General features: G+C 38.1%; 1 protein-coding gene across 1 annotated transcript; it reads right to left on the bottom strand.

The window, feature by feature from the left end:
- Window positions 1–7,111: 7,111 nt before the first annotated feature.
- Window positions 7,112–13,314, bottom strand: LOC112280451 (serine protease SPPA, chloroplastic). Its single transcript, XM_090248706.1, has 16 exons — window positions 13,296–13,314; window positions 13,125–13,174; window positions 12,399–12,487; window positions 11,755–12,249; window positions 11,255–11,438; window positions 10,727–10,864; window positions 10,338–10,508; window positions 9,949–10,052; window positions 9,742–9,809; window positions 9,412–9,581; window positions 9,066–9,135; window positions 8,702–8,856; window positions 8,425–8,527; window positions 8,195–8,282; window positions 7,918–8,061; window positions 7,112–7,766 (listed from the first exon to the last, which is right to left on the bottom strand). Exons 3-16 carry the CDS (start codon window positions 12,483–12,485, stop codon window positions 7,452–7,454), a joined length of 2,292 nt encoding a protein of 763 aa, XP_090104832.1. The 5' UTR covers window positions 12,486–12,487; window positions 13,125–13,174; window positions 13,296–13,314; the 3' UTR covers window positions 7,112–7,451.
- Between the last annotated feature and the right edge of the window lie 2,156 nt (window positions 13,315–15,470).

Genomic DNA, 15,470 nt, shown 5'->3' with positions numbered 1-15,470 from the left:
CGAGATCAAAGTTTCGAGGGTTCATCAATCAAGTACAATTGGCAATTGAACTTCAACCGCAAAGCTATCCAACTCCAAGATCACAAGTCAGGTTTATTGGCACTCTACTTTCTGGTTCTGCATTATCGTGGTTTTCGTCTTTTCTTGAACAACGAAATCCAATATTGGACAATTTGGAAGCTTTTTTGGCAGAGTTTCGATCTATGTATGGTGAACACGATGCAACTCGTGTTGCAACAAATAAGATCCGAATTCTGCGACAAGGAAATCGCTCAGTAACAGTATATGCTTCACAATTTCGACAACTTGCAATTGACATCAAGTGGGATGATGCTCCACTCATCAGTCAATTTCTTTATGGATTGCAATACGAAGTAAAGAAATTGATGCTCAACTTACCTAATCCTCAAACTTTGAGTCAAGCAATCGATTTTGTGGTAAAATGTGATAATCGACTTTTTGAATTTCGATCCGAGAATCATTCACGGGAACCTCAACGTTATTACTCAATGGCAACATCAACATCTTTGCCAAACGTACATTCGGAAGTAGAAGACATGCAAATTAACGCGGTACGTTTTGAACCCCTAATTGAGCAAGAAAAGATTTGTCGTCGTCAAGAAGGATTATGTTTATATTGTGGAGAACCTAAGCACACTGCTCAACATTGTCCAAAGAAACGACGCAACTATAAAATGAGGGGTACGACGGTCAAAGAAGACAACATGTCGGAAAACGGATTCGTCCAGCTACAATAGGGACCGTGCAGCTGGAACCTTGTACAATTCCTAATGAAGGTCCTATCCTCTCCTTAGAACCCTCTCCTTGTTTTATAATAGACTTATATTTAGGACCTAAGAATTACAAAGCCTCTGCTTTATTAGATTCGGGAGCCTCAGCATGTTTTTTAGATGAACAATTTGTTAAAAGTCGTAAAATACCTTTTGTACAGAAACCTAAACCAGTACATGTAGAAGTCATAGATGGTCGTCCCTTGTCTTCTGGAGATGTCACTCATGAAACTCATCCTATAAAAGTAACAATAGACGGTCATGATAGCTACATAGCTTTTAACATAATTAAATCCCCGTCCAATCCAGTTATTTTAGGTTTATCCTAGCTAGAAAAATATAACCCTCGAATAGATTGGAATTCACGTAAACTTGACTTTTTCCAAAGCATTATTAATAGTTCTACCAACCAAGTAAAAAATTATAAGTCTAGTATAGTAAAACCCGTACTTATAGGTGCAAAAGCATTTATACACACAGCAAAAGAAGGATCAACTTTTGCTATTTATGCTGCACCTATTTCTGAAAACGTAAAGACTTCAAGTGGCATTCCAAGTCAATATCAAGAGTATCAAGACGTTTTTGAGAAAAAGAATGCAGATATTCTTCCTGAGCATCGCCCATATGATTGTTCAATCGACCTCAAGGAAGGAACTCAGCCACCATTTGGACCAATTTACAGTTTATCGCAAGATGAGATGGCTAAATTCAAGACATATATTGACGAGAATTTAGCGAAGAATTTCATACGCCATTCAAAATCTCCAGCAGGAGCTCCAATTCTATTCGTAAAGAAAAAAGATGGATCTTTACGAATGTGTGTTGATTATCGAGGACTCAACAAGATCACAATCAAGAACAGGTATCCATTACCTTTGATATCAGGACTCCTTGACCACTTGAATCAAGCTAAGATCTATACAAAAATAGATCTAAGAGGAGCATATAATCTAGTACGGATCAAAGAAGGAGATGAATGGAAGACTGCATTTCGAACCAGGTATGGACATTTCGAATATAATGTCATGCCCTTTGGACTCACGAATGCACCAGCTGCTTTTCAACATCTCATGAATGATGTATTTCGTGAATTCTTAGACAATTTTGTCGTCTGCTATCTAGACGATATCCTGATCTATTCTAAGAACGTCGAAGATTATGAAATACATGTTCGTCAAGTATTACAAAAACTTAGAGATGCAGGATTGTACGCCAAGATGAAAAAGTGTGTATTTCATACTACTCAAGTTGACTTTTTAGGATACATCATTTCAAATGATGGTCTCATGATGGATTCTAAGAAAGTCCAAACAATCATGGATTGGAAGATTCTAAGGACAGTAAGAGATGTCTAATGTTTCTTGGGATTTGCCAATTACTATCGGATCTTCATCAAAGATTTCTCACGAGTTGCAGCTCCACTTACACGCTTGACTTGTAAAGATAAATTCCAATGGAATCAAGAAGCGGAAGCAGCATTTGAAGCCTTGAAGACATCGTTTGTCTCTGCACCAGTCTTATGTCGTGTTGATTTTTCCAAGGTATTTTTTATGGAAACAGATGCATCAGATTTTGCCTTGGGTGCAGTTTTATCACAAATGGGAACAGATGACAAACTTCATCCGATAGCTTTTCATTCAAGAAAATTCTCAGCAGCCGAGATCAATTATGAGATCCACGATAAAGAACTTCTTGCGATCGTGGATTCTTTTCAAGAATGGCATCATTATCTAGAAGGCGCTTCTAGTCCAGTCACTGTGTATACAGATCACAAGAACCTCGAGTATTTCATGTCAGCACACGTGTTGAATCGTCGTCAAGCTCGTTGGAGTATGTCTTTGTCAAGATTCGAGTTCATTATCACTTATCGGCCAGGAAAACAACAAGGTTTGTCTGATGCCCTATCTAGACGTTCTTATTTTGTACCAAAAGAAGGAGATGCAGCTTTTGAGCAACAAAGAACGGTCCTCTTGAAACCGGAGCAATTTCATCTCCGAGCAATGAAATCAACATTGACTGTTGATTCAACTTTTCTCAAGCAAATCCAGTCCAGTATGTCCTCAGACCCTCTTGTTTATGATATCGAGAATAATTCTTCCAAGTCTCATGATCCTTCTAAGTTCGAGTTCAAGAATAATCTATTATATTTTGAAGGACGCCTATATGTTCCAAAAGGAGAAGCACGTTTACGTGTTCTTCAAGCACGTCATGACTTTCCAGCAGCAGGGCACTTTGGATATAATAAGACTTTGGAACTCATATCAAGAGATTTTTGGTGGCCACAAATGTGGAAGTCAGTCAAAGACTTTGTACAATCATGTGATATTTGTTCAAGATCAAAAATTCCTCGTCATCGACCTTATGGACTTCTTCAGCCATTACCTATACCAAAACAACCATGGTCTTCTGTTTCTATAGATTTCATCACAGATCTTCCAAGCTCAAGATCTTATGATTCTATATTTGTGATAGTAGATCGTTTCACCAAGATGGCACATTTTGTGCCATGTATAAAATCTATCACAGGTGAAGAAACAGCTAAGCTTTTCATTGATAATATCTATCACTATCATGGATTACCTAAAGATATCATATCAGATAGGGGAATTCAATTTGTGTCAAGATTCTGGAGGACCCTTTTCAAGATTTTAAAAGTAGACATAAAGCTATTTTCGGCTTTCCATCCTCAAACTGATAGACAAACAGAGCGCGTAAACCAAGTCTTGGAGCAATATTTAAGGTGTACTATGAACTACCAATAAGATGATTGGACAACCCTTCTGCCATTGGCAGAGTTTGCTTATAATAATACGGTACATTCTTCCACGCAACAAACACCTTTCTTTGCCAATTATGGCTATCATCCACGACTTGATACTTTTGATTTTTCAAAAGTTGATAATCCTGCAGCAGAAGATATGGCAAATCGGTTGTCAGAGTTACATGCAATAATGAAGACGCAATTGAAGGAAGCTCAAGAACGACAAAAGATAAACGCAGATCTATATCGTAAGGAGCAACCACAAATCAACGTGGGTGATAAGGTATGGCTACTTCGTCGCAATATCAAGACTACTCGACCTTGTGACAAGTTGGACTATCGTAGGCTTGGCCCCTTTTCTGTTTCTGAACAGATCAACCCAGTTGCATATCGGTTACATCTACCGGAGTCCGTGAAGATCCATCCTGTATTCCACGTGTCTCTTCTTGAACCATATAAGACAATGGATATACAAGGAAGAAGACAAATGCCACCGCCTCCTATAGAAGTAGATAATAATGAAGAATTTGAGGTGGAAGAGATATTAGACTCAAGGCGGCGCCGAAATAAGCTAGAATATCTTGTTCATTGGCGCGGATATGATATTAGTGAACGCACATGGGAGCCATCCAGGAATCTAGCAAATGCATCAGCTAAAGTCAAAGTTTTTCATCAACGACATCCATCAAAACCAAGATGAAAATCTCTCTTATAAAAGAGACAAGATTGAGGCAAGATAACATTCAATTTCCTATCCTTGTTTGTAACTTCTTTGCATTTGTGACGCTAATTAGATGGAGAGCCAACAACTAGCAAATTCAACTCAAGAACCTTCGTTTGCTGACCTGCCGGACGAGACATTACGATTGTCACAACCTTCAAGACGACGCAATCAAGATGAAGATCTTCAAGAATGACATGTTCTTCCTCGAACAGATGGTGAGATACAACGCGTTTGGTATCACGATTTGGGAAGGGACTCTCGATGTTTGGTGATTTTGCTAGAGGTAGGAACAACTCCTGATGGTGTTCCGAATATTCTATTCAAAGGAAGTTACGAAGGCCTCAATAATGATCAAATAACTGGGTGGTCTTCCCGCCCTTGTATGGGACACTATCGATGGTTGAGAGGCCCTATCAATCATCTTCGAAGAGAACAGAGATCAGAGTATGTGGCGAATACAATTCGTCGCATCATAGATTTCCTCAACATATGATGACCGCTCCTCGTGGAACTCGTCTCTAGAAGGGGGGGTAATGTCACGGCCATAATCATGTAAGCTAATAATTACATATAGAAATAGGTAGAAGTAAGTAAAAGTAGATAAAAGTAAGTTAATTCTATAATATTTAATATAGAAGCTTCCTAGAAACTTCCTAGACACTGCTTTGACTTCATAGGTGTCTTTAATTGACTTTTTGGATTAGAAACGTGGTCAACAAGTTGGCCATGTGCCACACATGTTGTTAGCTTGAAGATCAAGCTAACTATGTGGCCCACACGTAGAAAAACTTGCCTTATAAGTCAAGGCATGTGTCCTACAAAGTCAATACATATTGGAGGTCCTATAGAATGTCGCCACGTAGCCCCTAGTTAGATAGTATATATAGAGACAAGAGTGAAGGCTTCTTCACTCTTGTCAACTCCTTTCTTGCTTCTAGTCCAGGTTCAAGAGTCTTTAGTTTCTTGTCTTGTGGCAATAGCCATTCCAGTTTCCTTTTAATATACCTACTTGTTTATATTTTGACTTATTATATCGAGATAGCCTTTTGGTGTATATTTTCCCTCATCGAGTCTTTGTCCTTGACAGCTTTAAAGATAGTGATTTGACTATATACATATTTGTAGATGATTGGTAGATTGAAAACTTGGCTAACAAATTACCTATGTATTGCACATATTAGTGACTTGTAGTACAAGTTTTCCACATGGTATACATGTAGAAATTTATCTTACAAATTAAACATGTGTCTTACAAGTTAGATGAATATTTTATAAATTAAACATATATTAGATGTAATAAGACATTTGTATTATTGACACATAGAAATAGGTAGTTGGAGTTGTTTTTGAGAAGTTTCTAGAAGTTTTTAGTATTGAGGCTAGGTTGGTGGTTTATGTGGGACATACCATGAAGCATTTTAGCAGGATTTAGAATAGTTATTAAAATAGGATCCACTTCTAGAACTTTCTAAAAGGTATCACTATCTTAGTGGAATCTAGGATGGTTGGACAAAGTATAAATAGGACTAGCCGAAACCATTTGGATATTTGATCTGGTATGACTTGAATCTTTTTTTCTTGATAAAGTTTCGTTTTTATTTTTTTATTTTATTCTATTCTATTCTCTTTTTTTTTTTTTTTCTATCTTTCATTGTTCCATTCTATTTTGTTTTGGTTTGCTCTGTCTTACATTACGATGGAATTTACATTGCTATTTATTAGAAGGGTTTTAGATCTTAGAGAGAGTTTAATCTCATTTCATTAGAGGCCCTAAAGAATGACACCATATAGTTCTTAATTAGATAGTATATATAGATGCAAGAGTGAAGCCTTTTTTATTCTTATCAATGCTTTTGTTGCCTTAGTCTTGTTTCAAGAATCTCTAATTTTCTTATCTTTGGCAATAGCCATTTTGATTTTAATATAATACCATCTTTGACTGATTATCTACTCTTTTTGAATAATACAAGAGTATATTGATATTTTGGTTCTTTTTAATTCATGTCCTTAATATCAATATCTAACTTTTGAAGGTAATTTTTGTTAGTAATTATTCTTATTTCTCTCCTAAAGTTGGCTATATTTGTTTTTTATTTTTATAATCCACTTTGTTTTGTCTTATTTATGGTTCTACAAAGTAAGTAAATGTCTCTTTTACAAAAAGACAATATTAATACTTGATATATTTTCTACCTTCATTTCTTTTACTTATGTCTTTTTAAAATATAAGTCGTATTTTTCTCTTTTATCTTATGGTTGTATCTTGAGATCTAGTTTTGACCTTCATTCACAATAAGTTTTCTTTGGATTTTAATTTCTAATTTTTTTAGGTAATTTTTGCTAAAAAATACTCTTTATGTCTACCTAAAGATGTTTTTTTTGTTTTATTTATGGTCCTACAAAGTAATTATAATTCTTTTTTATGAAAAGACTTAATTAATATTAAATATTTTTATTACTTTCTTATCTTTTATCTATATTTTTTTGAAGTAATTTTCTACTATATTCTTCAATCAAGCTCCTCTATAATATAATCCATATTTTTCTTTTTCAACCAATAAATGTAAGACCATACCCTACCTTCTTTAAAATGACCACAAGATGATTAAAAGAAATATTGAAATTAAAAACAATTAAGAGCGACAAGGCAACAATACTACTAATAATGGTTAAACTTTAGATGAAAGCATGTAATATCAAATCCTTTAATATGAATATAAAATATATTTCTAACATCAAATACATTAGCCATTTCTGAATTAAAATAACTCCATATAAGTGAGATTATGGACATAATGGATGAGGTACCTCAGAATGCACGTGTGGACACTGAACAACAAGAAAAATGTTTGTGTGAAAGCACACATCAACACCTTGACGTAAATATTGAGAACAATTTCGAACTCCCAAACAGACTTGGAGTTTGAGAACTAAGTATTCGCAATAAATTCTATGGATGACTGACAAAAAGAAACTTCATGGCAGCGCTCAACGTTGCACACAGTGTCAAAAATCTACAAAATTTAGAACCATGATACTCTATTCATCAGGTTGCATTCATATTTCCAAGTGCAACGATTGTTTTCTCAAAGACACTAGAATAAGAGTTCTAAAAGAAATTTATAATCCAGATTACTAGAACACCTTGGAGATGAGCTTGCTATAGTGAGTTACACTACAAAAAATCAGCCATGATTTCGAGTAACGAGCTCCAGAGGGAGCTGTCTTCAATGCTCTGGCTCACAAACCTCATGTCACCTGCATTCTCTGCAGACTTGGTGCCAACACCATCCACACTAATAGCATCCATTCGTGCCAACACTCCAGACGAAGTATTGCCAGGGAGAGGAGCTCCTTTTAGGAGGGATTCTAGCACTTTAGAGCCAATCTCGGTCTGAGAAAATTGGAGAAAAAAGTTCAGTGCGGAAGCACCCCCAAGTAATAAAGAGAGTGGCGATGCTTGTCGTCTTGACAGCTCAACAAGTGAAACCTGCACAACTCACGTCCAGTTATGATAGAAATTTTACCAATCTAAGAGTGTAGAAATTTTACCAATCTAAGAGCACACTTTTCATGCAAGTAAGCTTAAAGACTGCATACAAAAATTGTCTCAATAGTTGGTTGGTTCCGAATTTGTTTACCTGTTGATCTTCAGCTATACCAGCCTTCTGTTTTGCAATAGCAACTGCTTTAGAGATTCCACCAAGAGTATCAACCAGGCCACGATCTAGGGCAGCTTTGCCAGTCCAGACACGCCCTTGCGCAACTTCTTCTAATTTCTCTATCTGGAAGTTCCGAAATTTGTGGGAGATTAGTTGCAAATCCATCAAAAAATTGAACGAAAACTATTCAGTAATATTGCAAAGCTTAGCATGGAAAACAGGAAACTCGTGAAAAAAGAAGGGATGACAGACCTACCGGCATTGATCTCGACTCTGCAGCCTTATTTCGGAATGATGTATAGGCATTCATTGCTGATTCCTTGAAAAAATTCTCCTCCTCAGGGCTACGAGCCATACAAAAAGTGACACGTCGCAATAAGTGAACTTGCTCTATTATCAAATGAGTTTAGCAGTAGGTGACACTGACATTGGGATTTGGATGAAGAACCAAGCTTGTAAAGTATCAAGGTAAGCTATATACGATACCTGAAAGGCCGTTGATCTGCATCGAGCTCAGCAAACTTGCCCCTGGAAATAATTTCTTTTGCGAAACCAACTCGTTCATACAAAGTTGCTAAATTAAACTTAGCTGCCACACCCATGATGAGAATATATATCATGTCAGGAGATCACAATAAAGTTATTGAAAAAATAAACAGAATTAAAGTGGTAGTACTCAAATCTATCAAGTTAACTGTCTCCAGGTTATTACCTTACTCAGCGATAATACAAGTAAAACATTAATCAGCACGTTCATACTCACCTGTTACTACTCCAATTGATCCAGTGATAGTAAGCGGCTCAGCTAGGACAACTCCGGCTGCCATTGCCATGTAGTAGCCTCCACTAGCTGCTACGTCGGCCATTGATGCAATCACTGGCTTTCTTTCAGCTAGGAGTTTGATTTCCCGCCACATCCTAATGGCCGTAACAACGAAAAATTATAAGTTCAGAAGTAGGAAAACGGTAACGTAATTGATGCACTGACAACAATACAGTTATAAGCAGCTTTTTTACGGTTGATGATAGAAATAACTCCACCCAAGTATGACAAGCAAAGTGATCTTGAATGTGAACAGAGAGGCGTTGTTGAAAGCCTCGATGCTACTGTTCGTCTAATCACTTACAAATCGGAAGCAAGGGCATCACCACCTCCACTATCAATACGAATAATGACTGCTTTGAACTGCTTAGCCTCTGCATGCGCAACCAAAATTTGGTCAAGGATTTTTGTTTACTGAACATCCTATTAGTTGCACTAATCCTGAGAGTGGAACCATGATGATTAAACCGACAAAGTTTTACATGTAACGTTAAACTTAATACAAGATGGCCACCCTCCACTACAGCCCTTCCTGTTACAATGTTTCGTTGCCTAATACACTAAACAATTAAACTGCTCCAATTCTCCACCATAAACTTATGCAAAGATGCACGGATCCTCGAACAGAAACGCTGCAAATGTTCACATACCTCGAACAAATCGAATTCTCTCTATGAAAGAATCGCTGACTATGCCTTCGCCAGAGACTCCCAGTCTACCACTTGCAGTCCTTGTTATGTTTCCTGCTGCTCTTATAATAGCAATACGGTTGCTCCCTCCCGCCAAGCCTAGTGTCTTCGATTGGACCCTACAATATTTCCTGCACAGCATGGACAATAGTATATATGATACATGGAACTCATCACAACTACCTCTCCAACGAGCTTAAAATGTAGACTTCGTGAGCCAAGAATTGCTCACATCTTTCAAAAGGATTGACTGAAGAAGAGTAAGAGCTAATAGGAAACATATTTGGATACCTGTGTTGTACTGTCTGCAGAGGTTTATCCATTTTTGCCTTAATTCTCTCCTTCAGCATCTCCTCAATCTATTCACCCCCATTTTCCTGTGGTTAAAAACCGAGACCTTGCCACCTTTCTCCCAAGGTACTAGAGCTAAAATCAGTATTAATAAAAAGTTGCCATTTTCACGATAAAATTATACAAGGCAAAGTAAAGCCAACTAACCTCATCGGCGTACTTGATATCCGTAATCCACCGATCCTTTTTAAGGTCAGAAACTTTGTATATACCAGATTCAAATAAAGCCTCAACTTCTTCCTTAGTTTTACCTATGCACAGTAACCAAGCGCTCGATCAATGGCTCCATTACCTTCTTCAAGGCAAATTATACCAAGAAAAACCCCTCCGCTGATGCATATCATCACATGTAGCCATTCATACAAACTATGAATGCCTGGCAAATAGAACGCAGAGAGTTTTGCTACTTAATGCTGCTCTACTTGATTTGCCAGCTGAATCAAACCCCCAAAAAGTTGCTTAAGCTGCTTCTACAAAGTGGCCCAGTCGCTTAAGATCTCATTCCTCAAGCAAAAACCAGAAACTAAGATCCGCACCTTTAGCACGTGACACTTCTTCCAGAAAATTTGCATAGATGTCATCTAGAAGAGCTGTTAACATTTCTCGATTGGCCTCTGACATATCCTTGCGAGAAAGTTGATCTCCAGCACTTTTGTATTTTCCTATACGTTGCACTTGGGGTTGCACACCTACCTTCTCCAAGACCCCTGGAACACGTCACATAAAACATCCAGATGAGTTGTGGTAGAACTCCATCATTGAGTTCAAGACTTAGATTAAGTGTCATGCAATATTGAACCTGATCAAGAATAATAGAAATTAAAGGCTCGAGAGTATTGCAAAGAACGTCCTGTATCATCATCATTAAGTGTAGAAGAGCTTACAAACAATCTGTTATGCAACTTCTTCAAGTTAATTTACTTACCACCAAGGAATTGGCCTTGAACTTTCAGACCCAATAATGAAATATATGCCCCCGGGGGTGCATACAGTTCTGAGCATGCGCTTGCCAAGTAGTACTCCTTCTCTCCACCAACTGGCATATAGCCTACCAAGAACTTGCCTGCATCCAAAGTCATAATAGACCTTTAGACAACACAGTAAAACCTTCCCTTTCAAACCAAGAGCGGACGATAAATTTCTGAGGCTCAGAAACTTTTTGAAAAAAAATTAGAAAGCTTTATTTTGTCACAGTCCAAAATGGTTACCAGATAATTATTGCCGTACATGCAATTGTGCGTCTACAATCGAGATTTAAGAGAAAAACTGATGACAATCCTTGATACAATAACTGAAAATTAGCAGAGAGAATTTACATGAAGAGTAGACAGTGTTAGTATAACAAAAGTGGGTGAAAAGGGATCCTCAAAATATGTAGATTATCCTCTGGGAAGAAGCGATAAGTGGAGAAAGTAGGGCAGTTTCAGCAAATTAACTGGAAAAGGTTACGTACCGGATTGCTTGTAATATTCCATGTGTCGTCGGATTTCATCAAGCTTTCCCCAACCACAGGCCAAGGGCTCAATTGATAGAACGACGCCCTCTATGCGTGGGTCATGTGCTCCTTTTATCAGATTCTCACATATCTGTGGCAAGGATAACCCTTGCATGAACCGGCCTTGGTACTGCTCTGCAATCTGAAGGAAAAAGTACAAAAAAATCGTTCAGTCGACATGAGACATTCAAAGTAATGAACTTGCATCCAATGTTGGAATTAAATTAAGAGAAGTACTTGGAAGACTCAGAATGCCAATTTTAATGCAAAGTATTCTTTCAAGCCAACGCTGTCATATACTATCATACAGCATATTGCATGAATTGATTACATACAAAAGCTCCTCAGTATCCGAGACACACGAATCTAAAGCCATTCCATGAGTATTTAAATTTCTTGTTCTGCTTCAAACCTGGACTAACACCACGAAAAGACAAAAGTGTGAATTCTTAACTCACCTCGCCTGAAAGCTTTATCGTCAACACGCTTCCTTTCTTCACTCTCTGCCACGGCAATGTAAAAAGCATGCGGCACTTCACAACAAATTCCTCCCAGCCTTCTTTCTTCTTATATACCATGTCGCCAGATGGGTAAACCACTCCCTTGCTTGCACCATTCTCCGTTGCAACAGCATTGCTACTTTGTTGAATACTGCTTTTGTCGTCTTTCTTACCTTCTAAAGCCTCCGTAATAGCACTGTCTACCGTAGTCTGCGTAACCTTTCCATCGCTTTCTAAAGAATTGATGGTGCTAATGTCAGCTTCCATATCACTTGAATCAGAGGGCATTTCTGTAGCTTCAGATGAATCGCCACCGCTGCAGCGCGCAACAAGATGGTCATGCTGCCCTGACCCCATTAGTCTTGATGTATGACTGCCACCCTTGATCGAAGTTAACAATCTAATGTTAGGGCTTCCTCTCGTAGCATGACAACATGCTCTCCGTGCATTGACCTGCAAAAATAGTGTATTGGTCATTGGATCGAGAATAAATCACACGGTTCCTTAATCGGAACATCCTCTGAATTACGCTTGTAAGTTCACTCCACAACAAATTGAAATGAACTGTGTGGCTAGAAGATGCAAGATTGAGGAAAACTCACGGTTCCAATGTGGCGGCCGTCATAGAACTTGTATACAGAAGTGAAGCGTGTTAATTGTAAGGATGTATTTGCAGTAATAGTCGCCATATCTGCAACGAATGAAAAGACGTTCGTAAGGCCATTCCACAGGCGAGCACAAAATTGACTGTCAAGCACCCTTGATAATTTATTTAAAATCTTGCGATCGAAATTTTTTCAAAAAATCCACGGAGAGTTAGAATGCTCAGGACCAAAGGAGTTAACCTATTAGAATTATATTCATGCTAAGTGAGTAGAACGATTTTCCATGATAACAGACACGTCCTTAACAGCTGAAATTGGTAGAAAAACAGCTAATACCTTATTGCGATTAGCTGAACATTCCATCAATTTCGGACTCAGCCCTAACAAAGAGAAGCCTAGACAAACAAAGTTACGAATTTCTGAAAATCACAGCTGTTCCATGCAGAATTCATGTCAACAAAAACCAAAAATCGAAATTCACTATTCAAAAGGTAACAACAATTCCAAAGCAATCCGAAACCAGTATCTCATTTTATTTCGCAGAACGACTCCGCTCATGCAGCTCCTGTATGATTCTCTCACCGGCCGGTTGTGAAATATCACTCTTAACCTAGGTTGGCCTCAAGAGGCATATGCTCAGAGCACGAATTGTTTCAAACCAAACAGGAATTCAGACAGGAAATCAGTACTCTATGATGTACAAAAACCCAACAGAGTTTCAACCTATAACACAAAAATTTCCCAACCCGATCAGCTCCAAAACCCTCCTCGACCTGGAACCAAAAACACCGCACTGATAATTTGAAACCACTACACAGATCAATCGAATGCTGCAAACAACTTCTTTCGAGCTGGATCATTTGCTGCCACTGAACTCAGGGAACCAGAAGCTACCCTGCGACGCCGAGGACAGGATCCGCGCAGTCCTGCAAGCTGGAGCCGAAACGCGATCAGTTCGACGCAACTACAGATTGGAACATACAAAGTCCACAGCTTCGAATTCGACTGCGGTGGCGCCGTGGAGTCCTGTCCACCATCGCCAACGCTCTGCGGACCTCCTGAGTCGTCACCATATCCACACCTATCCCTTAGATTACAACCCAGTCGTAGATTACAGGACCTGAACAAGATTCGAAACGTACAGCCGCTCATAGATTTCAAGCCTTAGCAATCTTCCAGATTGTCAAAAGCGTCACCTAGTTTCGTAGAGTGACAATTTTTGATTTGCACAACCGGAAACTTCACAAACATGCCACCTGGGTGAGCGTCACAACAAAGTTCCATCAAAATGCAGAATGCAAATGCTCTGATGGCTCATAAAACGCCTAACGGCCACTGTTTCATGCTAATATCCAAATAATTGGAGCGCTTTTGACCACATTCTTTAACTGACGATTTGGGTGGGTTGCAATCTAACCAGCATCCATGCTGTGTTATGTTTCCATCTTTCGACCATGATTTGTTGTTGCCCACTACTACATCATAAATCACTTGTTGTATGTTGTTTGTCAGGTTTGAACCTCTATTTCGTTAGCAGCAAGATGTGAAACAACACATAATTGCACGTTGAAACACAGTTTTAGGTCACGTTTTCACTCAGCTTAGCGAAGTCTTCGGCTTCGTATCATGGGACCCATCTACACGGCGTGCTGTTAGTTGGAGGATGAGAATAGAGACCACATTGCCGACTTCTCGGTTCCACCTGGTCTTCGAGATCACTGGCAAGCTGATCACAAGTTTCATGTCTGCTTCAGTCCATTCCGACGCCGCAGCTGTTGCTAATACGAACTCAAGAGAGTAACTTTATTTCCCACAACAATAATATACACATTTGAGTTTACTTGCAGCAATAATCCCTAGTTAGTTAGGGTAACTTTGTAATTTACCTAATCCTAATTGCAGAGCAGATTGGATGTTGTGGGATCAATGATAAATTGGACGAGGACTGGATGTTAGCTGATAGTCAAGGGCATAGGTTGGGCATCACCAACATCTCTCCACTTGTGCTAGCATTAGCATTGTCAATTCTAGATGGTGTACCATCATGCTTCTTTACTTGATGCACTTGTATAATTGCAAATTGCAATTGATAAATTTCCAATGGTTAGCTTTCTCTGTTTTGCTCTTATTTTTGTGTTGCTATATAATCTTTATTTGGGCACTAATTGCAAGCTTGTATTTTCTTTCTTTTTCCTTTCAGCTCTAACTTCTCATTCTTGAGGTTCTATAGTGAATCCCACATGAACCACCATTTTGATCTTAATTTTAGAAACTTTCCAAAAATAACTCCAACTACATATCTCTATGTGCAAATAATACAAATATCCTATCTATGCCCCATTATAGCTAATTCCCGCTCACTAATGCGAAATGTCTTCGTTTTGCTCTTGATGGTATTTCCAAATGGTTTTCTAACAATGAGTGACGTTATGTGCACGTTTCCAAATTGCATCATAGATGGAATAACCTTTTGACAAAACTTTGTACTAAAGTTGTGGATGTCTATTGCTATGGTAAAAATAGCAATACTCCAAAATACTATCCACTTCATATTCTTATTGGTCATCAATGACAAATGGTGGTAGTAGTGGTGATTGGTGTCTATTTAAAAAGCGCCTTGGTTCAATATAAAATTTCTTGAGTTATAAAATATGGAAGACTAGATGGACTTGAATATGTAGAGGAAGCTTGAGGCAATATACAATATTAGAAATTACTGTAGAAACCTAGAATGGTCGAAGCTATTGAGATACTAGCTTATAGATTTGGATTGATGTAGCGAGTAGAAGTTTGGCATTGAAAAATAATACTTGGTCATCCTTTTAGAAGGTCTTGTGTTGTCGATGGTTATCTACATATTTCTTCTATTGATTATGTGCAGTGAGGAGACACTGTTGTATTTCTTGCAAGGTTGTTGTAAGCTATTGTATAAACTCCTCTATTGTCAGATTATTAGTATCGATGGAAGAATAGAGAGTTGTTGGCATAATTCGATGCTAATCATTGTTAACAAAGAATGGTAAATAATCAATACCTATCTGAATACTATCATTATAGACAAATTCCAAA

Source organism: Physcomitrium patens, chromosome 3, assembly GCF_059467195.1.
Source record: "Physcomitrium patens ecotype Gransden chromosome 3, ASM5946719v1, whole genome shotgun sequence".
Classification (NCBI taxonomy): domain Eukaryota; kingdom Viridiplantae; phylum Streptophyta; class Bryopsida; order Funariales; family Funariaceae; genus Physcomitrium; species Physcomitrium patens.
The sequence above is the reverse complement of the archived record's forward strand: the minus strand, read 5'-3'. Positions and strand labels throughout refer to the sequence as shown.

Excerpts from the sequence above, each read along its gene's own strand:
- LOC112280451 (XM_090248706.1), bottom strand. The coding sequence starts at position 12,485 with ATGGCGACTATTACTGCAAATACATCCTTACAATTAACACGCTTCACT. Across the intron at positions 12,250-12,398 it reads ACGGCCGCCACATTGGAACC|GTCAATGCACGGAGAGCATG; the intron begins GTGAGTTTTCCT and ends CTATTTTTGCAG. Across the intron at positions 9,136-9,411 it reads GAGAATTCGATTTGTTCGAG|AGGCTAAGCAGTTCAAAGCA; the intron begins GTATGTGAACAT and ends TTGCGCATGCAG.